The following is a 23,477-nucleotide window of genomic DNA, read 5'->3' as shown; positions in this document are numbered from 1 at the left end:
AAAGTTGTGCTTGTTTTATATAATCTACTGTACAAGCAGCAACAGGACTGAAAGAGGCATGTTGAATTTTCACCATCTGAAACGAAATCAAGCAAAAAACTGGACGGGCCACTCAGTAAATCATGTACCGTTGAAAATACTAGGACTTAGTTATAGGACAGAAGGACAGAAGCTAATAGTTCAAACTCTTATCAAGAGTAATTCCTTCTGAAATAATGCAAGTCTTTCATGTTGATCATTTTAAACATGTTTTCATTGGCATGGAAAAACAGCATACCAGCCCTCCAGATGGTCTGTGTTTGGTTATTGTTGGCTAAATAAACTCTATGCAGGCTTTTACTTGAGTTGTACCTCATATTAAGGAAGGAAAAACAGTTCCTCGCAGTGATGACTGATGAACGCTTAGGGTCCAGATGACTAGGGGTGCTGTGTGCGTGAGATGACAGTGAGTCATTTAACAAGAGAACAACCGACTTTGAGGAGGAATCCTTTAGTTTCTTGTGTTGCATTAAGTCAATTTGCAAAACTGCCATGTTATCCTTCTGTGGTATGGTAGTGTCGCAAGTTGTAGTGAAATAGCTTAAAGGTTTTGAGTATTATTCATGTTCAACAAGGCACCTCTGCAATTAAACTGTGGAGCAGTGCAAATATTTATAAAACAGGTCACTTTTTACCTGACTTTTTTACGCATATGCTATACTTAATTACTGTATGCTACTTATCTTATTTAGGCTGGATTTGATAAGGAGTACACCATGAATGTCTGTGCAAAATTTAAAGGTAATCCATCCAAAATCTGTTGATATATTTAAATCTGGACCAGAGTGGAGGGATGACCGATTATTCAGATCATGTTATGTACTTTGTTTATGTATGTATGTATGTATGTATGTATGTATGTATGTATGTATGTATGTATGTATGTATGTATGTATGTATGTTTGTATGTATGTATGTATGTATGTATGTAATATGTTCAGTGAAGGACATCAGTGTCTGTGGAAATGCAGCAGGTGCAATGTCATACTATAAACTATAAGGGTCTGTACACATGCTGCATATTTTACTGCCTGGGAAACATAAGGCGCTACTACGCTCCAAAAGTTTAAGTGATGGAGGCCAGATCCTACTCCTCACTTGGCTTTGATTTGTTGCTTGTCTAGTCTTGGTAAACACATTTTAAGTACCACTGCTCCTTTGTTTTATGCTTTATTTGCACATATTTTAAAAGAAAAAGTCAGAGGAAAAAGTAGATAGAAAATACAATGCATGTGCAAGTGAGGTAGAAATCCACTACTAGCTTATTTAAAAACCTCACTGATTCAATGATTTATATATATATTTATATATATATATATATATATATATATATATATATATATATATAAAATATATATATATATATATATAAATCATTTGTATGTATAAATAAATAAAATAAATACTAATAATATTAGTTGTCCTGCACTTCTTCTGGCATGTTTACATGTCACATGTGTTTTTACTCCAGCAGTCCCATCACAGTGCAGTGCACGTGAGCCTTGAAATCATGCCAAGAGCCAATTCCATTTGTGGTCACAGGAGGTATTGTATAGCTCTGTAGAAGCAGTGCAGTCTCCAAGGAGGAGCTAAAATAGACATTTAAAGCCCTGCCTGTAACAGTTGTCTGTTTAATTTAGCTCATAAAGTATCCTGCTCACTTTCCTCTGGCCTATATTCCACTGAGTATGTGTCCTATATCTCATGTCCCCCTAACATTTGCTCGGCACCACCAGAGTATTTAAAGGTCCACCAAACTGTATTCTGATGACTGCTGCTGTTAGTGGTGCATGTGCAGGGTGAACATTTATCTGTCAAAGCTAAATGCACTGATTCTCTCATGACTGAATGGAAAAACTAGAGACATGTTGGATTTGAGCAATACAATTCATGAGATTTTCAGACTCAGATGGACTGATGATGGTTCTCTGTATCATTACCTCTGCAAATTCAATTGAAAGGAGCTAATGTTTTAACCTGCCTGTGTGTCTGCTTGTTAGCATCATGATGTAACTCATTCACATCTTGTTCAGCTAAATTTGGTTTACAGATCCATTGTTTACTATATATTTCTAGACAACAACAACAAACATAAACCTCAGCTTCACAAGTTAAAGAATGAGTCCATGTTTGTGTTCTGGCTCATCTTATCTGGTTCATATATGTAATGATGGCTCTACTTGTATGCAGTTAGATGTTTTTTTCCACTAATGCCTGACTTATGAAATGAGGCTCAAGCGAGTGGTAAAGTCAAAATATCGAGAGCTGAGCTGAAACGATAGAAGTAGATAGTTCATAGAAGTAGTTAGTCCACAACAATTTTGATAATCAATTAAACGTTTAAGTTAATAACAATTTAAGACATTTGCATGTCTTCTCAGACCTAGTCCACACGTGTGGGTAATTTTTTTAATGTAGTATTTTCTGTACATTTTGGCCTTTCGTCCATATGCAAACTGCTTTTCAGGCCACTGAAAACGTCTCTTTGGGAAAATGCATTCCAAGTGTTTTAGAATTTTGATTTTCAGTATAGTTGTGTCGACAGTTTGACCAACATGGCTTTAGGGTTCAGGTGATATTGCTGCCTATTGGTTTGGCATTCTTTTGACAGCGCTTCAAGGCAAGGCAAGGCAACTTTATTTGTACAGCACTTTTCATACACAAGGCAGATTCGAAGTGCTTCACAGCACAACATGTCCTAAATTAAGATGCATTACAGAAAGACAAAGAGAACAAAAACATAGACAATAATAAAAACAGTGTGTTCTTGCGTTATCATTTGGACATTATTGTTCAAAAACTGGTCTACTATGATAGTAAACAGAAAATATTCGGCTACTAGACTGTTGGTCATTCAAAAGAAGTGATATTGAATATGTCAACTTAGGCTTTGGAAAAATGTAAAGAGCCTTTTTATAATTGTTTGACATTTTGTTTGATGATTAATTGATTAATGGAGAAAAACACACCAAATCTTACAAGACTTTGTTACTTTACCTTAATGGATATAGTGCAAGACAGAAGTGTGGTTCTCGAAACATGATTTTGTGTTCTGCAAACGTAAGTCAGTGTACTACACTTTTCTGTGATTGACAACTTACCTGGCAGTATTTGTACTGTGCAGTGAAATCGAGTAATCTGTTCCTCCAAGGAAGTCAAAACAAATGTGACAAATCATTTTCACTTATTGTTTGAGCTAAGTCTGCTCTCCACAAACAGGAAACCCTGGAAAATAAAGCAGAGCAGGAGTTCCTGTCTCAGCATCCCAAAGACAAAGTCCCCCCAACACTGTGTGGCACATGGACAGCCATAGCGGGGCCGCCACACTGCCTGCTTTGTTTGCCTTTTTACAGTTCAACAGAAATGTGCAATTCCCTTGATGCCGTTCCCCCGGTTTCATTTACCTCAGGCCAAGAGAGCTGATACAATGAAAGTATATAGCAGGAAGGTAATCATGTCCAGCTGGCTTCTATTACACACAGCAGCAGGTCTATTTATAAAGAATATAATGAAAAAAAAAGCAAAATATACGAGCAGTGCACTGCAATAATAAATCGGGTGGAAAATGTCATAGACGCTGTCATATTCATAAGTTCAGCTGAATGCTTTGTCTGAAAGTGTAAGTGTTAATTCCATTTACTGGATACTAAAGAAGAGCTATTCGGGTTAATTTTAGCTCAGGGTAATATTTTGGTCAGGATTTCCCTACATGGTCGTGCCAGAGTGAACCTTAAACAGTTCTTCTCCAGGCTTATTTAGGGAGTGCAAGGCCAACAGACTTTTCTTACAGTAAAACAAGTCAAATTTCTCATGAAGTTCCTCTCATGCATGTGCCTTGAAGATTTAAGTGCGGTATTATTTTTGGTATGGCTGCTCATTAGACCTGCTCTGTGTTGTTGCCATAGTAAATACATTGTTGTTACTCATATCGGGACAGACCAAAGGTTGAGCAGATTCAACGATTTGTTGATTTTGGCTACTAAGCATGCTGGGCAAAATGTTTCCGCAGTCTTCTGGCCGCGTTACTACCGCAAGATGCCACCACAAGGCAACGTAATGGGTGGCCAAGTCTGTCCACAAAGAAAGAGTTTCTCTTGCCATGTTTCCCACTTCCACTACAGAGGAAACATGTATGTGTATGTGCGTTCAGTGTGTGCATGTTGGATAAGAATGTCATAATGGGGGCCTGTGCTTCACACGACCAGGATAAGACAAAAGGCTTTGATTACTCAAATGGCTTGGCATCGTCATGACGCTTCCTTAACAATCCGTTATCATTTCCCACTACTTGACCCATTTGTTAATATTAGTGTATATTCCTGATGTGGTGGTGTCAACAGAAAATTCAACTTCCTGTATAAACAGGCACGATCCGTCACAAAGGAAGTGGAACAAATACTATACATAGACAAGATAATTGTTTATGTCCGGCGGAGACTTTAACCTGCCTTCGTCAGGTGGTTTTGTCACATATGTGTTGGCATGCTGCAGTTTTATCAGGGCTTTGTCTACAAGCAATGGCTCCAGCACTAACAGTTAAATAAAAGTGCCCCAGATTGTGTGCACAGTGACAAAATCAGCTGCAGGAAGCATCTGGAGACCTCCTCTATCACCAGGATGGAACAGACTCAAACACACACACACACACACACACACACACACACACACACACACACACACACACACACACACACACACACACACACACACACACACACACACACACACACACTGATCTCCATTTGAAAATGGCACATTTTGAGCTGCTCCTCCCTGCTGGTATCTCATCTATCTTAAATTTCTCTTCAGTTTGAAATAGCAATTTTCAACAAAAGCGTGCAATTGCTGTACAAATAGTACGGTGGAAACTGTCACGATGCAAAAATCAGGTTGTGCAAAGTTTTAAAGAATCTCCTTTTTTCCAATCGATTGCATAAGAGTGTAGATAATGAACTTCCTGTTTATGCACAAAGAAGGTTTATCAGGATGTTGAGGGGAGTTAATCTCTCAAACAGAGGAAGTCTTCAGATGCTTGTTGTTGTTTCTAAACAGCAACAAAATTCAGAAATACAACTAGTTCAATGAGTTCATAAGTTAAATCCAATAAAAAACTGCCCATGTGTGGACTCACTCCCTATTTGCTACCTAGAGCATTTCATCTACCTTCTGCCATTTACTGAGTGAACAAGGAAGTCATTTGGACACGGATATTATCTAAAATGTCTAGAAGCATTTTTTTTGTTTTCTTCTTTTTTTCTCCTTTTTTATTATTATTATTATTATTATTATTATTATTATTATTATTATTATTATTATTATTATTATTATTATAAGTAGTGTTACCATTATTCCCATTATTGCCTAAAGCCTAATACAGACTTAAGTGGGGACTAAAGCCACCTTGTTTCCATTTGATTTCCAGCTCAAGAGCCAAAGCTGCTTCCTTAAAAGGATCTCATCTGGATTCTTCTTTTTTTCAGCGCTGGGTTTGTTTTGCTCCTTAGGAGAGCTGTGCGTGTGTCCCTGCGGTGACTTCATACCCGTCAGTTGGGTTACAATAGAGATCAGCAAGAGGTTAAAGGTAGATAGTCATAATGATAACAGAAGCCCCGGGTGGAGAAGTTGGGGTATGAAGAGGTTATAATGCAGAACCTGTTAGGCTAATTCCCCATCAGTTGTGCTCTTGTTGCTGCGGAATTTCCAGAGCTAATCTTTACAACTTTGGAGTCATTTTAAGAGTGAAAAGCCTTGTAATGCCCTCAAATGAGATGTAGTAATGATACTGAAAATAGCACAGGAGCAAATAATATGTTGACAACAGCACAATGTGGCAGCAGAGTGAGGAGGAATTGAGATATGAGGGAACACATCTGTTTGTTTATAGGATGCTGGCTGGATTTCAGATCCAGATATTACACTAAAACAGCTATAGTTAGCACTGGCGTTAATTCACGTTGTTGTTGATGGAATGTAGTAAAAATAACACGCTGATGTACAGGTATTTGGTATGTTTGAGCAGTAAACTTATTCCATCTGCCGATTTCCACCAGGGAAATGAGGCACCTTTCTCTCCTCCTTTATAAATCCCAGCTGTGGCTTTAACTGTCCAAGGGTCAAATGTTGAATGCCTTCTTCATGATGCATACGAGACCATAAAAGTTTCCTGTAATTTGTGTTTACGTGAACGTTGTTTTAAAAAGCAATAAATTCAATACACTCGGATTCTCCAAGGCAACATAAGAGATGTATATCTCCTTATCTGCACCCTTGGGATCTTTATTAAGGGGAATCATTTTACTGAGAGTCTGAAGCAGAGAGGTGCGTGTTTTTGTTTGTGTGTTTCAGAAGAAAAGTCGGGCGAGTGAGACAAGGATTATGAATAGTATGTACTTTAGTATGTACTGGATGTTCCTGCGCGCATGCTGTGTTAACAGCAACATTAATTGGTGTTTATTCATGATGTGGTCTAATGCATGACACTACAGATGGTATACGTTTCCTGTCAGTTAAGTGATGGCCCTCCTCTTTTTTAGCCAGGAGGAAATATGTGTTTGCTCAAGGGAGACATTTCAAAACGCCGCCGTATCTAGCAGCACTCAGTCTTGCTAAAAGTTGGAATTTGGTTGATTTATGTTTCCACTGAAAGAGCAGGCCAAAATTGTACTCAAGATCTAGTGTTCTGTTTTTGAACACACATATTTCTCTATAACTTTAGTGGTTGGTGAAGGTATAAGTTGGGTGGAAATTAAAGGGAATTCTTAATGGACTATTCTGATCAGACAACAGCAATGATGATCCTCCCAATTGTATCATCAAACTGGACCTAAATCCCCAGTGAAGTGAAAGCATGAGACAGTAGGGTACGATAATACCAACAGAGTACTTCATTTGAATCTTTTTTCTGCTTAATTTGAAACCCATCGTGTGAATTGAAGCATCACTGCACGCCGAACTGCCAACTCCTTCAAACACACCACAGACTGTATGGGTTGTAGCTTCTGTGGTAGTGGGCCAATATTATGTCGTATTAAATTGAAGAACATTTGGCTACAAGCATTGTTTATAAGTTTTGGCACAAAAAGGATCATACGCAGGTATCTTTTGACTGGAGAAGTTTCAATAATGCTTTCGGTCAATACACTAAAGGAATCGAGTACCAATACCCAGCCCTAAGATTATGATTTTAATGGAGGGAGGGACTGCAGAGTGGAGGGAAAAAATTCAAAATGAAGGGGAAAATATAATAATATGACTCCATGTTATTGTGACAGACTCACACTTTCACTGTACTAACAATTCTGATGTGAAAATACACTCCTGTCTTAATTTTTCCTGTCTGAGTGGCAGTAACCAGTGAAATGTCACTCAGAAGGGGTTCGGATTTCTTTGTGATAAAGTTAATCCATTCCACTGTTTACTGAATATTAAATGCTGATTATTCACTCCTAATTATCATGAGTGTACAACCGTGTAAATCCAAGCCTTTGTTTTCATTTCTAACTTAATTAGCTCAATGCTTAACCCTATCCCCAGAGTAGCTCAGTAATAATAACATGTTTGCTTTTATACTAGACACAGTGTACTCTGAACCTTGACGTTCCCTCTTTTGAAATGCTTTGTCAGTTCCATTTGTTTCTAGGCTCAGTGCGTTTTGATGCACAACAGGTTGTGAAGTTGCAGTGTGGGATTTATCAGGTTGGTGCCTGAAGCTGGACAGACATCTGAGAATCACTACCCCTACTACTAACATCTGAAATATTTTCCAGTGGTTGGTGTAAACATGGCTCTTGTTGAATGAGAACAGTTGTCAAAGGCAGACTGCATACATTTGGTATGACTGGTAGTCTGGCCTTTTCAGATTATTCAGAATAATTTGGTTTTGGACAGGATGAAGGTATTAAAACCCAAGTGCATTTTTTGTTGACTCATAACATTTCCCGACCAGATCGGTAATTAGGAACATGGTTAACTCCACGGATTTGTGTCATTTTTTCAGTCAAGACATCTTGCTGCACTAATCTATATTTTTAAGGGCCTAACCAATATGGAATTTTTGAGGCTGATACTGATTATAAGGGGAGGAAGTTCATAGATTCATGGTATAGCAGCATGGATTTTTTAAGCAGGGATGGCTGGTGTTATATATATATATACATACACATATTGGAAAACATATACGCCAATACCAATATGTGTGTGATAGGCCAATATCAGATGTGTTCAAACGATAAGTCCGTCAATATTTTTATACTAACAGCGGATAAGACAATTGATTCTAACATCACCCTACTTGCTTTGCTTTACTTAACTTGCATCTATCGCTCCTTTTTTATGGAGCATAGGCTGTTGACCACAGTTTGCCAGAGTCTACTGTCCTGGGCTTTTCTTTCCAGCTGTTTCCATGTCACCCCGCTCTGCTTGATGTCAGTCTCCAGGTCCCTTCACCAGGTGTTATTGGGCCAGCTTCTCTTTCTTGTGCCTTGGGGGTCCTATTACCCTTCTCTACAGGTTTGGTATTGTTTTAACATCATTGAGCTTATTATTTGGATTTTATATCCTGCAACTTTAGTTTTTTAGTTCACCGTCACTGCTCTCTAGAGTCGCTTTCGGCCGCCGCAGCAGCTGTTTTCAGCTTAAAAGCTTGAAACAGCGGACAGACACAGTTAGTGACAAGCTAGTGAAAATAGTGGGACACTTTAGCTGCTCAAAAGCCAGACATTTTCTTCAGGAATGGGTAGACACCAAAAACAGAGCTAAAAGAGAGCACATATCTGACTTTGATTCACCAGGTGGCCAGTAACCCAACTCCAAATGAATGATAATATTGCTCTATAACTGCTGGGTGTGTAAATAAGCAACTGTTTGCTAACACGTTTACAGCCCATAACTTTAGTGCTTCGGTTCACTCTCACTGACCTCATCAATGTCGTTTTCAGCAGCAGCAGGAAGCTGTTTTCAGTGAAAAAAGCGGAGAAACCGACTGTCCGCCACATGCAGCACCATGCAAACAGCAGGGACATTTAGCAGGTAAACAGACAGATATTTTCCTCAGGAGATAAAAACAGAGTGAATAGGGGATTTACAATGAGCAGATGGCCTGTCTGCTGGATGTCTAAATAAGAAGCTAATACAATTTAACTTTAGCAGGTGATAATGCGTTAGTGTTGGGTGTTTTGGTATGTTTTTAATATTTAAAAAAAAATAATACAAAAATTAGACAAGAAAAATGACAAAAACGACAAAATAAATAAAACGAGAATAGCTACTTTATTAAAAATAAATAAAAAAAACACTTAATGAGGCAGAAAAAACACCTCATTTAAAATGATGCTGACTGAACAATCAAGGGACGGCTTAAGAAAACACATACAGGAAAAGCATACACAGTAAAAAAGAAAAACATATGTTAAAAATCCCCAGGTTTAGAGGCAGCTGCACTCATTCTCACTTAGAAGTCCTTGACAATGTCCTTGAAGAAAATCCTGTCTCTAGCAATAGCAGTCTGAACGGAAGAGTTGCTCCTTGGGGGATTTTAGCAGGAAGTAAAGGGTGGTTGTAAGATATTAGTGAAGTAGATACTGTAAATCAAGTAAGAGGGGCTCAAACCAATAATAATTCTGTTAAAATATGAGTATGACCCACGGGATTTGTTAATGGGTTGTGGTTTAAGAAGAGAGATTGCAGTTTGTAATGTAAAGAAGCTAGAGTGTCAAAGCAGGTACACACGCTGAGCTGTCTGCCATGACACGTGTGACCAGAAAGATTAAGATTGAGGAGCGCTGGATCATTTTCGCAGATAGAATAAAGCTGTTTTCATATCTCCAAAATGATTTCTAGCTAAAACAATTGGAAGACACTCACTTCCTACTCCTCCACAATTCCTCTTTCTAGGCTTCTCAACATCTGCTAACCTATTCTAAGCGGAGCAGCTGCTGTAGTTTGACCTGTACAGTCAATCTGGCAGAGAGTAACGCACATTTTTTTTTTTTAGCGATTGTCTCACTTCTGGACTTTTTTCAAGGAAGATAAGCTGCCTGAGTGTGTGTGTCGGCCATATGCTGCAGACGTTAATGTAAATGCTTTCAATTTCAAGTCATCTCCCTGTGTCTCAATGCACATGCATAACCCCAACCTTTGACAGGCTGAATCCATTCATTACTTAACTAAAAAGCTTTTTCCATTCAAACCAAGATTCCCTGGCGTTTAGCCCTTGAATGAAATGGCCTCAACCTGCAAGTCATCCAAACATCCATTGTCCTAAAAAGGAGTGCTGTGTGCGGCTTTCACTCATAAGTTAATAAAGACTTCCCATGACCAGGCTTAAGCTGTACGCTTCTGAGGGGAATGGTTTGGCTGAGAGAGGAGCTCTTATGCATTTCAGCCAAGCTTGAGGCGTTTAAAACTGGGGATCAGAGCCTTTTGCAGCCTGACGTCATCCTCCCCGCACCCACCACGGTGGAGCTGCTGCTCTACGAGCATGCAGGGGCAGCTTGCCATCTTGTTGATCAGATTAACATGTGAGAATCTCCAGTTTGCAACAAAGTGGAGTACAACTCGTGGTTAAATCTATAAAATATGTTCAACTAAGTGGGATTAATTCATACAGCAGCAGTGGTTATGTTCCTAAAAACATGCAAGCATAAAGCATGGATGTGTGATACGGGAAATGAAGGGGAAATAATGGATGGTAAGGCGGGAGTTATGCTCTGCAGGACCAAATAAATGGGTCCTGAGTGTGAGGATAAACACTGAGATAGTATATTGGCAGAAACCTTGTTCCACAGAGAGGAGGTGTTGTAGGTGAAGGTTTGAATCCCAAATATTATCTTTGAAAACATACAGAGCAGCAAGCTGTCCTCCATCCTGTGAGTTGACTAAATGAATATGCACACAGGGACACAGACTTTGTATCAAGTGTGTCATAAAAGATTGCAACTGCTGTAACATGCAGATTTTTTGGTCCTATAGTTGAGAATTTACAGTTTTCCATAATGTGGTGGGAGCTGCTGGAAAAAAGTTGCTTCCTGCTGAGTTTGCTGGCATCTCTTCTGCAGTATGACTGGAACCATTAATATGTCATTTTGTCCATGGGATGATGAGAAGGTTCAGACTATTTTTAAGTGACCATGCAGGAAATTTACCTTTTTTATTGGCAGTATTTCCCTCACCAAGAATACTGTAAAAAAATCCTTAATCCTGTATAAAGCCACTATGTGTATGATTTGAAACTTCCGGTTTAGTGCTCTACTTACTTGAATGGGGGATTACATGATTTAATGGTACGGCTCTTCATTTTTGAGGTTGTTGTGACCAGTGGTGTAGTAGTAGTTTTTTGAGGTGGATGTACAACATACTACTAGATAGAGGAATAAGTTACTAAGGATGAAATGTGTTTATCCTCCTATTCTTTTCCCTCCTGCTTTTTAGCCGATAATGATTTTGAGACCCATGGCATCACATGATGGACCCATTCCACTATTTGGCCACTATGTCAGAATGGTTTCAAAGCCTGGGGCACTTCCTGGGAGTTTGGTGTAGCTAAGCAACAAATACAAAGCTCTGATTTCTCTGGGCAGAAATTGCAATCAATGAGCACAACACTAGACCTATTTGAAACTTATGGTGGTGGACATTCAGAGGTCTATAACCACACACACAAACACACAGACACAGACACACACACACACACACACACACACACACACACACACACACACACACACACACACACACACACACACACACACACACACACACACACACACACACACACACACACAAATACAAAAACACAAACACTTATGCCATGAGAACAATTTGAAAGATGCCTCGATCACATACTCTATTAGTACAGTTTCTTCACATATCGGCTGAAGAGTGAGACTGTGAGCCAGTTGCCTTAAAGACGTCATCAGTAGAGACCCGACAAAAAGTAAATGGAGTAAATGGAATGGGACCCAAAGCATGAAACGATGAACATTATTACATCACATTATTGTTCAACTTTTAATTATAAGAGGATGAATGATTTATTTCTTCATTCAAATGTTATATATCACTTTAAAACTGGCAATAACCTGTTTTGTAATATGTCCACGTTCATTATAATGGTCTTTAAATAACACAAATCCCAGAGTAACTCTGTCTGATCTGAGATCAGGGACCCACCCTGTGGCCTCTTTATTTGAATGAGCATTAACACAGTGGAAGCCTTTGAGTAAAGAATGACCTGTCACAAGCTTCACCAGCATGTATGGAGCAGTTGTTGCGTTTCTTTCCATGAAATTATAGGTAGCAGGCAGTTAACACTAGCCGGTGTCCTTCTCAGCTGGAGCTCAGGAACTCCTCTGTTCCATAAATACAGGAATCAAAAGCACGATCAGGAGGGAGTAGGTGACTAGGCCGGGGGCTTGGACTTGGGTGGGGCAATTGGCAGCATTGATCAAGGGGTAATAAAAGCTTAGGCCAAGTGTTAGCGAATGGCCTCCGGCACTTCTAATGTGAGCTTGCTGTGAGTCTTGGGAGCTCTCTAGTTAGTTAGCAGTCTGTTGTCTTGTGTTTCAAGAAGAAAGTGATTCTGTATGTGCACAATAATAGATGCTCTGTTGAAAAAGAACGGAAATCCCTCCACAGCACACTAATTTAATGGGAAAATTACGCCTATTTACTTGAACATAAAAGTCACTCTTTAAGCATGAGATTGTTCAGAACCACATTTGATTTCAGGTCGTTATGTCCCCCAATGTTCCTGTGGCTTGAGAAAATGTGAGATAAGCGTTGGGAGTTTGGGGCAGTCAAATCTCAGGGGGTCAGTTCACTCAGAGGCCAGTGGACAGGGGCCATTTCAAGCATTCTGCTTTAATGGCTATTGACAAGGGCTTTGCCATTGACTCAAATAGTTTACCGCCACTTGTCCAGCACTGACTACAACATTGTGCCGTGTTACCTCCCAGCTGAGCCGACATACTACTAGAACAACAACGTCTCTATAAGTCTAATGAGGCATGAACTGCAGTCCAGTGATGGATGTGAGGTCAACCTCTTGCATCTGCGGTACTCAGCCCTACTTTTGACCAGTTCTACTGTGGAAATGGGTAATTTGTGTCATTTTCAATTAGAGCCCACACAATTGTGGATTAATCAATGGGTTGATTGACAGAAAATGATTTTGCAACTAGCTTGGGCTCTGAGAAATTCTGTAATTGAAACGATTAACTGATTACCATAGACTGTATAAAACATGGAGGTAGTCTCTGTGATGGAGGTTACTGAAAAGCCATTGTGAAACTTAAAGTGGGTGGCCCCCGCTGTCGCCATCTTGGCAACACCTGACTCCACCTAACTCTGGCTAATTCAAAACTGGGTAGAGAGTGGATGGAGTTGAGTAGGGCAACACAAAGCCTGCTGTCTATGCTCACCACCTGTGACAGCAACCACCTGTCACTGCAAGCAGCCATGCCCTTCATTATGCATAACTTTAAGCCCTAAACTTCAGACAGGTGAGTTATATAAAAATAAATCACAGTACAGTTGTCATACATCACCAGACTAATCGCAAATGGATAGAAGTCTGGCACCCTCTCAGTTCATTTGCAATTTTCAAGGGCCAGAGCAAAATACTTCTGGATGCAGTTGGATAGACCTACAAGCAATCACAGCAATAAACAACGGTGCTTGGTCCGTGAAAAACAATGGCGGCAAGGTCAGAAACTTTCTCAGATTACAACTAGCAGTGCGCCAGAATGTGTTTCTGAAAAAAAAAAATTGTGAGAAATAGGCAATACAGTAACATAATCTTGATTCATGTTTGATCAGCCCTGCCTAGTTTGACAGTTTGATCTGTGTTTCGTGAGCTTGAAAAACTGCATTGAATGCACCATCAGACTGGACGGTGACGCTGTCAGTCATCATCTCAAATCCGCCCCACATGAGATAAATGGTTGTGATTGGTTCGTACGATCTCAAGCTGCTGGAAATCTTTCTATGTGGGAGAGGGGCCAGGCATACTGTACCTGCCAGAGCAAATGAAACCTGTTTGTTTGAGTTTGGCAGATTCGTCTGGTACAGCAATTTTTAGGGTTTTTTTGAGGCTGTAAACATGTGGATACCTACTGTTAATTTCTGGTCAGTCATTTTAACATGGGGGTCAATGGGGATAGACTTACTTTTGAAGAAAGCCTCAAGTGGCCATTTGAGGTATTGAAGTTTTTGACACTTGTTGGCTCCATTTCTCATGTTCCCGCTTGATTATTAAAGACAAAAAATAATAGCCAGATTAACTGATAATGAAAATAGATGTGATTCACAACCCTGTTTCAAACTATCAGAGGTAGGGGCCAACCAAATAAAGACAGCATATCTAATATCTCTAAAACTGATTTTTTTTTTTTAGTCTATGCCTTTATCTGTGTGCAGCACTATTTCCCAAATGAGCCTCAAATCTTCTGTTTTTGTCTATTCATGCCCTGCACTAATGTTTGCTCTTTCCTGCTATAACTCTCTCACTGTTGATGAGTTGGGTGGGTTCTCCACTGGTGATGTGTTCAAAGCCCAAACTGGCTCTGTGCCTGCCCTGAGGAAAGAGGATGGGTGGGTGGATGCTGGAAAATGCTGTGATAATGGACAGGGGGGAGAAAGTGTAAAAGTCCGAGCACCCACCGGAAAACACAGGGAAGCCATTTGTGTTTACTTTGTGGGTTTGGCTTCATGTTGGTAGACATCAGTTGGGCACAGGGGCACAGGTTGCCTATGGAGCTTCTGTGTATGTTGTTTTTGCTGCTGCAACCTTTTAGACACTAAGACCAAAGCGAGACCCCACCAAGCCGCCTTCAAAGAGCTGAGTGTAACTGTAATGGACAGAAGAGATGAGAAAGCGACATCAGTATCTGCTTTCCCCATGTACGTCTTTCAGTGCTGTCATCTAATGAAGATATGGGATTGAATCACATTTAGCCCTCTGTTTTCATTCTGTCTGTATTGTTTCCAAACCTGATGCCAAATCAAACACTTCTTTTGTGGTCTTAGATGGAGCGGCCAGAAACGCAAAGATATGTCTCAGATGCAGTGCCAGCAAGTTAAAAAAAATGATCCTTGTGTTTCCTTTGCTGAGAGATTCGTGGTGATCCTGCTTTTATTACTTAGATAGTAATTGATGATAGAGTTGTGTCACTCAGCCATTTAAACCAATTCAGATCATTTTGTGGTTTATCAGTGTACTTATATCTGTGTTCAACCCTGTGGACTTTCAGCACACTGATTACAGTCATAGCATCATATCCAGACAGTATTGCCTTCCGATAACGCAGTGTAATCAGTCTTTGCGCCAGGCGAGAATTGGAGAAAGATGTTAAATTACCATAATGACCCAGGCTGTTACATGAAACAACTCTTTGGGGTTTGAAATGAATTTTAACAGTTTTGTGTCTATGGTGAGACAACTTCTTTGCAACAGTCTTTTTGTTTGATCCCTCCGCAGAAAGATGTGAAGGACGTGTTCACAGCCATCACGTTCGAGGTGGCTTACAGCCTGGGGAAGCATGTGCTGACTGGACACCAGGAGCGAGACTTGCCCGCACTCATGCCAGTGCTACGATGGAGGAAAGGAAACAAGATCGCAACGAGGAATGAGGTAAAACAGTAATGGAAGATGAAATGATGTGCTGTTTGGGATTTATGTTGTTTAAATATACAGCATGTTAGGAGACGTCTTTTACAGTACAAGTGTAAAAGGTATCAAGGTTTCTCAATGTCTGATTTTGTATGGAGAAAGTACCAGAAAAAAAGATGGTCTTAAGATCGGTCTTGACAAACACCACCTTAATAATAAATTGCGAAAGTGAATAGACAATGAATGAGACTGATTTTGTTTTCTTTTTTATACCTAAATGAGCTTAATTCTATTGTTGTGTTCTCGGTTGTAAAACAGAAAATGTACCCATATCCTCAGAATATTCCCCTGGGTACACTCAGTCATCTATAACTTTCTCATACATTGTCTTTGGAGCAGCTCCACACTTTATACATGATGACATCACAAATATGAGTTTTTTGGGATTTAGGAGAAAGTTGTTCATTTTTATGAATACGTCTTAGACTGTGGGCATAACGTAATGGGCGTAATTCTCGCTCAGGTAGTGTGTGTAAAATGTACCCTGGCCATTGCACATTTATTTTTCTGTGGTTGGACTTTGACTTTGATACAATTAATGATTAAAGCTGTTCAAGCCCTAAAATTAGGTTCATAGTGTGTTGGGCATGAAAATGAGCATCAGAGAGAATTTATTTTCATTTAAACCTCTTTCACGTATATATATATATATATATATATTACATGTATGAATTATTTAGATACCACACCATCCTGCACTTAAATATACAAATGCTTTAGTTCAGGCGTGCTATAACAGATGATCACTCTAACCGTTATTATCAACTAATTCTGATTCTCCTCGATTGATTATAAAGAACAAAGCCTCTGCATGGACCGCAGAAGGAATGAAGGAAATGCCTCAAATTGAGGTTATAATGATTTGGTGTGGGTTACCAGCTTATTATTGTCTGTGTTAGCTTTTCTTGAGTGGAATCCAAAAAGACTGATTCATTTATTTTCTTTGCAACCACCTCTAACCTGCCCCACATGTGTTTCCCCACTGTCTGCACTTCTTGAAAAACTGAGGGATTTACGTCTTTCAGCACCTACAGAATCCATTTATCTAAAGCTCATCAACGTAACATGGAACTTTACTGCTTGACTTAAGTTTCCTTTCATGATTTAGCCTTAAACCAAAGACCATCCTCTGCCTGATTAAAAGAGAGATCAGATAGAGTAAAGATTTGGGTCTTAATGGATAAAGGTCTACCGGAGAGCCCCAACAACAGCACAATACTGCCCCCTAGTCTGAATGTGGAGTCGATGTGTTGGGTGCATGGACAGCATGAGGTCATATGAACTGTGTACTTTACTGTTTCCTCTTCAGACTTGGTTCGAGAAGAACTGCCTGTCAGACGACTGTGCTGCAGACCTGAGGCTTCACGGGAAACTGTTGCTCTCTGGGTAAAAAAATCTTCAACCTTACAATTCTCTGTTTTGGCCTTTTCTACAGTACTGAGGAAGCAAGCAGACGTCATAGGCCATGTGGGTGTGGGGAGTGGAACCATGACGCATGCTTGGAGGATATCCATATGTTTTTCCATACTTAGGGAGTTCCCTTTTCTTTTTATTGTGTATCTTGTGCTCTTAGTGACAGCATACGTCTGTCATGGTAAACACTAGTCATCTTTTAATTTTTTTTTGTTGTACTCCAAAAACAAGCATTTTAAAGAGGAACACCACTTAAATTAAGAATTATCATAGGTTATTACCATACCTTAGGAAAGTTCCATCAATATCTAACGAAGTAAGTCTCAAATATGGAGCCGTTCCAGACTTTATAGTTGATGACATCACACATTTAAGTTTTAGCACCTCTAGTTTTTGGATTTAATAGAGAGTTGCTCATGTTCACTAATATGTTTGGACAGTCCATAGGAAAAGCATTTATTCATTTTGAAAGTGGCCACTCTTCTTTGTTTACTTTCACTTTAAAGGAAAAAAAATCAAAATAAAACAAACTTAGATACCTTGTAAATATGAATATTTGCTTCCTGTTCTTCCTCGAAAATCCCACGGTTGTCATGAGCAGTTTATTTATTCTCTGAAGTGCATTGTTTACTTTATGTTCCCATCAGGTTGAATAGCCAGCCCCATTTGGCCCTCGGAGGAGTGAAGAACATCTCTTTGAACCTGACCATCTCTAACGCTGGGGACGACGCCTATGACACCAACATCTACTTCAACTTCTCCAGAGAAGTTTTCTACATCAACTTCTGGCAGAAGGTCTGTTAAGTCTTGTTGAAATGTGTGCTGTTTATGTACTCTAGTGAGCATGTTTGCTTCTTAAATGTACTTGGTTGTTTGGCTGAAAAGATGCGGATAAAGCAGAGAGCCACGTTTTACACATACATATCAGCTGAATATTAAAAGTTTTCCACTGAGATATACATTTTCTAAAACACAGTTTGTTTAAAAAAGACTGTTTAAATGTCAGGAGAGCAGTCTAAACAGTGAAGAGTAAAAAAAAGACTGACCTGCGAGAGGACAGATTTTCCGGATCTGCAGATGAAAGGATGAAGGGCAGGAGAGCCCCAGCAGCAGCAGCAGCAGCTGTCCCATCTCACAGCTCCTCTGGCTGACCTGTCACACGCTTCTCTGACTCATTCAAGGCCGACACACATGTCAACAACATGTGCATGAGAACAAATCAGAACACACATACTTCATTTCCCACAAGCTTGACTTATTTGCCATTCAAATCGCATTATTCATCTCAAAAAAGGGCCATATTTAACGGGGAACACGCAGGTATGTGAAGAGAGGATTATGACCGACCTTCACGGAGATACCGATCAGGCCTGCTCCTAACACTCTTTCACCTCTGACAAAAAACGATTTCAGCATTCTGTCACTGTCCCTGTTAAAGAAATATCTACCCACTGCCGTCCCACATTAAACCTGAGAGAGATTTTCCGTAAGACCACACTACACTGGATGCGAATGGATTTCACAGTGGCTGGCCTCCTCCGCCTCTGCTCGCGTCTGCTTGCTCGCTTGTTGCAAAGAGGCCCGCAGGTCCTCTCGAAGCTTAAAAGAGACGCCACATCGGTCCAGAGCTCTGTCACGAGCTTGCACGGACTCAGCAGATGCTTGAGGGGACAACATCCATCATGAAGGCTTCCCCCCCTCATAATGGACCTCATGTTTATCCTCCAGCTGGGGTTTGAACCCCTGTGATGGATAAGATCATCTCTGGAAGGCGCACAATCTATGACGTGATTGAAAACACCCCCAACAAAGCTGAAATTGAATTTAAATAGAATAAATGCTGCAGGCAAATATTAGAAAAACAGTGTTTCAGTTTAAGTTTCATAGCTAATTTAATGAACTAATTAAGTATCAGGTTCCCAGCAACCACAGAGGCTCCTTTTGTTCGGGAACCTGATAAGTCAGGGTGGCCCGCTGCACAAAGGGAGCAGGATGTGAACAGTATGAAGAGATGACAAAGAGGCAAACAAGCAGATTTACTGCCATATGCTCTTTGAGACATTTCTAATTAGTCCTGTGGAAGTCTGAGGTGATGATGTGACCCCTTTTGGCAACATTAGGGTTAGCTCCCAATCCTCCCTGAGGCTTTTTCCACCAGTGACCTATGCATGTACTTGCACTCCCCCTCATATTAAAGAGTGGGATGTGTTATCTGTCTGTTTTTCTTGCAACACAAGCTGTCGGAGAGCTGTGGAGGTGAATTGGTTTCAGGAGCGGTGCCTTACCTCTCATGGGACTCAGAGACTGCTGTGCTGGCTTCTGTGTTTTCTTTTTTTATCTCTGAAAAGTGTGAGTTTCTCGGTCTAGCATTTTTTTGTGCCATTGAGTTTCTGCCAGAAGTTTGTACTTCTACTCTACTACATCAACCTAAAAATCCTAGTTACTTTGCAGATAAAGATTTTACAAACAAAACACACCAGCCTCTAAATGATCTTTGTTAGATTAAACCACACAGAAATCTATAAAGACTTAACAATATCAAAAAACTGTTTAAAAGTGAATGCATCAGTTGGGCTGGGTGATATTTGAAACCAACACCATAATATGTATGGGTTTTTTTCAATTATGATATACAGTATAGACTGTATACAGTATGGTATTACCGTACATAATCTAACAAATATATGCAAAATAACATGAGTACATAATAATATATATATTGAATGTAAATATATACCACTTAAAGGTCCAATATTATGCTCATTTTCAGGTCTATACTTGTATGATAGGTGTCTACTACAGCATGTTTACATGTTTCAAAAAGACACATTATTAATACTGTATTTCTGTATTCACCCTCTGAATCTATCTGTTTTAGAGCCTCTGATTGGTCAGCATTTCCAGGTCTTACACATCTGCGCTCACAGCATCTCTGCACCATCGTTGTAGCCGTCGAATGACTGTAACGACACTGTAGCAGCACTTTCTACCTAAACATAGTAAAGATGTGACATCACAACCGTATTGAAGTCCTGACGGCTCATTTAAAGACACAGTTTCTGAATACAGGCTGTGTGCATTTCTCTGTGGATTGAGAGTTTTCATACTTTCTCAGTATTTATATAGAAGCTCGCCCTCCTTTATAATAATACAAGACATGGAAATCTCCCTTTTTACAATATCGAACCTTTAAGTAAAGGATCAGAATACTTTCCTCCACCACTGACTTCTTGGGATTTAACAGTTGGAACAGTTGAACATGGTGGTGAAAAGCCCAGGATTTGGGAATGCAACTGAGAAATGTGTGAAGTTGTTAACGTCAGTGGACCTTCAAACTTAGAGTATACGAATCGCTGATTTTCTTGGCTGTGAAGTTCAGCTTTGCGTATGCTGTGAAAGGTAGATCTTAGTGTTCAGACCTAAGTGGGTTGAGTGAAGTGTAAAGTAGGCAATGACACTGACTTGGAAAAGGTAGACCGAAGTAATGCCAAATGTACAAATACCAAAGTGGATAGAGACATACAGAGGCATGCAGAAAATTGGTCTCCTGTGTGTTGTCATCCACACTGACGTACTACTTCAGTAGATGCTACAGCTGACACTAAAGCAGGGTACACAATCCAGGTGATACATAACAGACCTGCCATTTGTGAAAATCCCAGCGTGTGTTTGTTCCTGATGGAGAAAGAAAGAACGTGAAGAAGTGCTGAACAAACAGACTTTGTCACTCTTCTCCCCATGGAGGCACAACACGCCATATGTCCGAGTGCTCTGCTCTCTCTCAAGGGCTGTCAGGTGGATGATGGGTAAACAGGCTGACTTCCTCAATCCTGCCCAGCCCCATGGGACAGGAAGTATTTGCACAGCAGCACGAAGGAATACAGGAAATAGAGGAAATTCCATCATTGGACCTACATGGTTTGGCATAGTCTCCATGCAAAGGGCAGCTTTGCTTATTTAAGCTGACTTAATGAAGATGGAGGGAACAGCCACACCCTTAACGTAGACTGGGAATCTGCTGAATAAGGGGAATGGTAGTGCAGATGATACTGTGGATGGATTTCTACCTTTAAATATGTCAGTAGAGATAACCTTCACACCTCTTTTCTTTATCACTTTTGAAACCACATTATAAACACAGGCCCAAACTGGACAGCAGCTGATGCACACGGACGTTTTGTATGACTTACCTTAAGCCCCCTCGCTGAATGTTCCAGGAGCGCTAGTCTGTCTCTTTTTCCTTCTTTTTTTACTGTTGAAGTTGTGAAGTATCTCTGCCCTCTTTCATGCTCCCAGCACACAAGCTTAGCCAACAGCCTCTCAGTGAACTCTCGCTAAAAGAATTCTTACTCCTCGTAGGGTCAAGGCCCGAGTGTTTACACAGCTCAGCCGGTGAAGCTCCATAGTGTTTAGACAAGCTTCCAAACACACAGCCTGGAGGTTGTCCAATTACCCACCCGCTATGATGTGTATGTGGCATCACCGTAATGTACATTCTTCCTTTAACCTAATATAGAACTTCAATAAGATATTAAAACCTATTATTTTACATATATAGAAGTTTCTAACAATACATTTTGATCTTACTGTAAATGATGGCAGGTATGTGTGTTTTTAAAGCTGCAGCAGAGGTTCTACTGTTGCTTTTTTCAATGCATGTGTAGTAAGTTATCTGATATCTGCGTTTATATTACCACCCAAAGTCATTGCTGATGCTTTTTGCCTGGTTACTTATCAAAACTGATGGTTCCCTATCTACTTTGTTTTCCTCTTTGCGTCTTGCATCTCCGTGAGTTTCACCCAGTCTGCCTCCAGTCAGTCTGTCTTTATCGCCTCCTCTCACTGTCTATCTGTCTTTTTTTGCAGGAAGAGAAGGGTATTTCCTGTGGACTTGTTGATTTGGACTTCCTCAAATGCAGCGTGGGATTTCCCTTCATGAGAGCGCAGACTAAGGTAGCTCAAACGAAGATAATAATTGGAATTCTTTTTTTATAGATTTTGTAGAACCCTTGGTTTATTCCATCTTTTTCTCTCTACAGTATCATTTTGCAGTTATCTTTGACACAAGTCAGCTCCTTGGGGAAAATGACACATTGCGGTTCTTAGTTCAAGCAAAAAGGTAATTATTAAGAATCTCACATTCTACTCCATACTATAAGAATTGTATTTTTGTGTCATGTGCATTAAACTGATTTATCTCCATAAATGTGCCCAACTGTGTGTTCAGTAAAGTAAATGTGTTTTTGTGGGTGCTTGTAGAATTACACCCTGTATGCAGTACCTGAATTGATCCGAAATGACTGAATTTATTGTTGCTCGTTTGTTCCAGTGCCAATCCTGAGCACAAACTCTCCGACAACAGTCTGGATCTATCCATCCCTCTGGTTCATGAGACTGACACGACTATTACTGGGTAAGAGCAAAAAAAAACATAGCAGTGTAGTAACTATTATACAAACTTAAAGCTGAAACCAGCTTGAACTGGTTTCCCATCTGTTGGCTGTTGGGAGGAGAGGGAGTGTCTTAGTCGGTATGGAGCATGTCAACTTGAAAAGCCTTATCTCTGAAGGCTTTATCATAGCTCTGCTTCACAGAGAAAAAAAAGAGATGTAAAACAGCCCAAATCCACCAGGAGTCTGACATCTGATAAAGCTGCTGTGTGTGCTGCCTTTAATGTGGAGGGAGGCTTCAGAGCAAAGCTGAACATGTCTGACTCATACCTCCACTCTGCTGTCCAGCTAATAACATGACTGAAGCCAGATACTTTTTGGAAGCCTATTTTTTAATATGATTTCTATTGGAATTTAAATAAATGGTTAAATGCCTCATCTTATATCTCTCTCTTGTGGCTCTCTGAAGTGTGGTGACACCAAGCTCCTTTGTGTATGGAAGCTCCATCGATGCCTCCCGCTTCGTCCAGTTGGAAGACATGGAGTGCAACTTTCAGCCTCTCAATCTCACTTTCCAGGTACTGCTACCACGGACCATGAAGGGTTTTTTCAGTATTTTTACGTTTCTCTGTATATTCACTTCTCTTTTCCTTTGTCTCCATCTTTACCTGTCTCTGTGTGATGTGGTTCCAGGCCATAAACAAGGGGCCCAGCAGGCTCCCCGGCTCCACTGTGGACATCAGGATTCCCAACCGGCTGGCTGGCAGCGGAGCTGACATGTTCCATATCATTGAAACACAGGTGGATGCCAACAGCAATCTATCTACATTATGTATCCAGCCCGAATCATTATTTATTAGTTTATTCACCTGCAGGCAGCCTTATTTTTAACTCATTTATCCAGCCTATGCATGTCGGGTCTTGTTCTCTTCATGGCACAGCTGCCTTTATCCACCTCAGAGGTCACT

The 23,477-nt window shown here is 40.2% G+C and overlaps 1 protein-coding gene across 1 annotated transcript in view; it reads left to right on the top strand.

Annotated features, from left to right (window-relative positions):
- Positions 1 to 23,477, top strand: part of itga9 (integrin, alpha 9) — a 53,657-nt gene that overhangs the window by 20,565 nt on the left and 9,615 nt on the right. The window contains exons 16-23 of the mRNA XM_083923512.1: positions 15,515 to 15,667; positions 17,016 to 17,092; positions 17,767 to 17,914; positions 21,986 to 22,072; positions 22,159 to 22,238; positions 22,449 to 22,532; positions 22,979 to 23,087; positions 23,203 to 23,310. Coding sequence (XP_083779638.1) covers positions 15,515 to 15,667; positions 17,016 to 17,092; positions 17,767 to 17,914; positions 21,986 to 22,072; positions 22,159 to 22,238; positions 22,449 to 22,532; positions 22,979 to 23,087; positions 23,203 to 23,310 — 846 coding nt within the window. The remainder of the gene's footprint in view (positions 1 to 15,514; positions 15,668 to 17,015; positions 17,093 to 17,766; positions 17,915 to 21,985; positions 22,073 to 22,158; positions 22,239 to 22,448; positions 22,533 to 22,978; positions 23,088 to 23,202; positions 23,311 to 23,477) is intronic.

The sequence above is a fragment of the Echiichthys vipera genome (genome assembly GCF_963691815.1).
Source record: "Echiichthys vipera genome assembly, chromosome: 11".
NCBI classification, from domain to species: domain Eukaryota; kingdom Metazoa; phylum Chordata; class Actinopteri; order Perciformes; family Trachinidae; genus Echiichthys; species Echiichthys vipera.
This window is presented reverse-complemented; position numbering and strand designations above follow the sequence as displayed.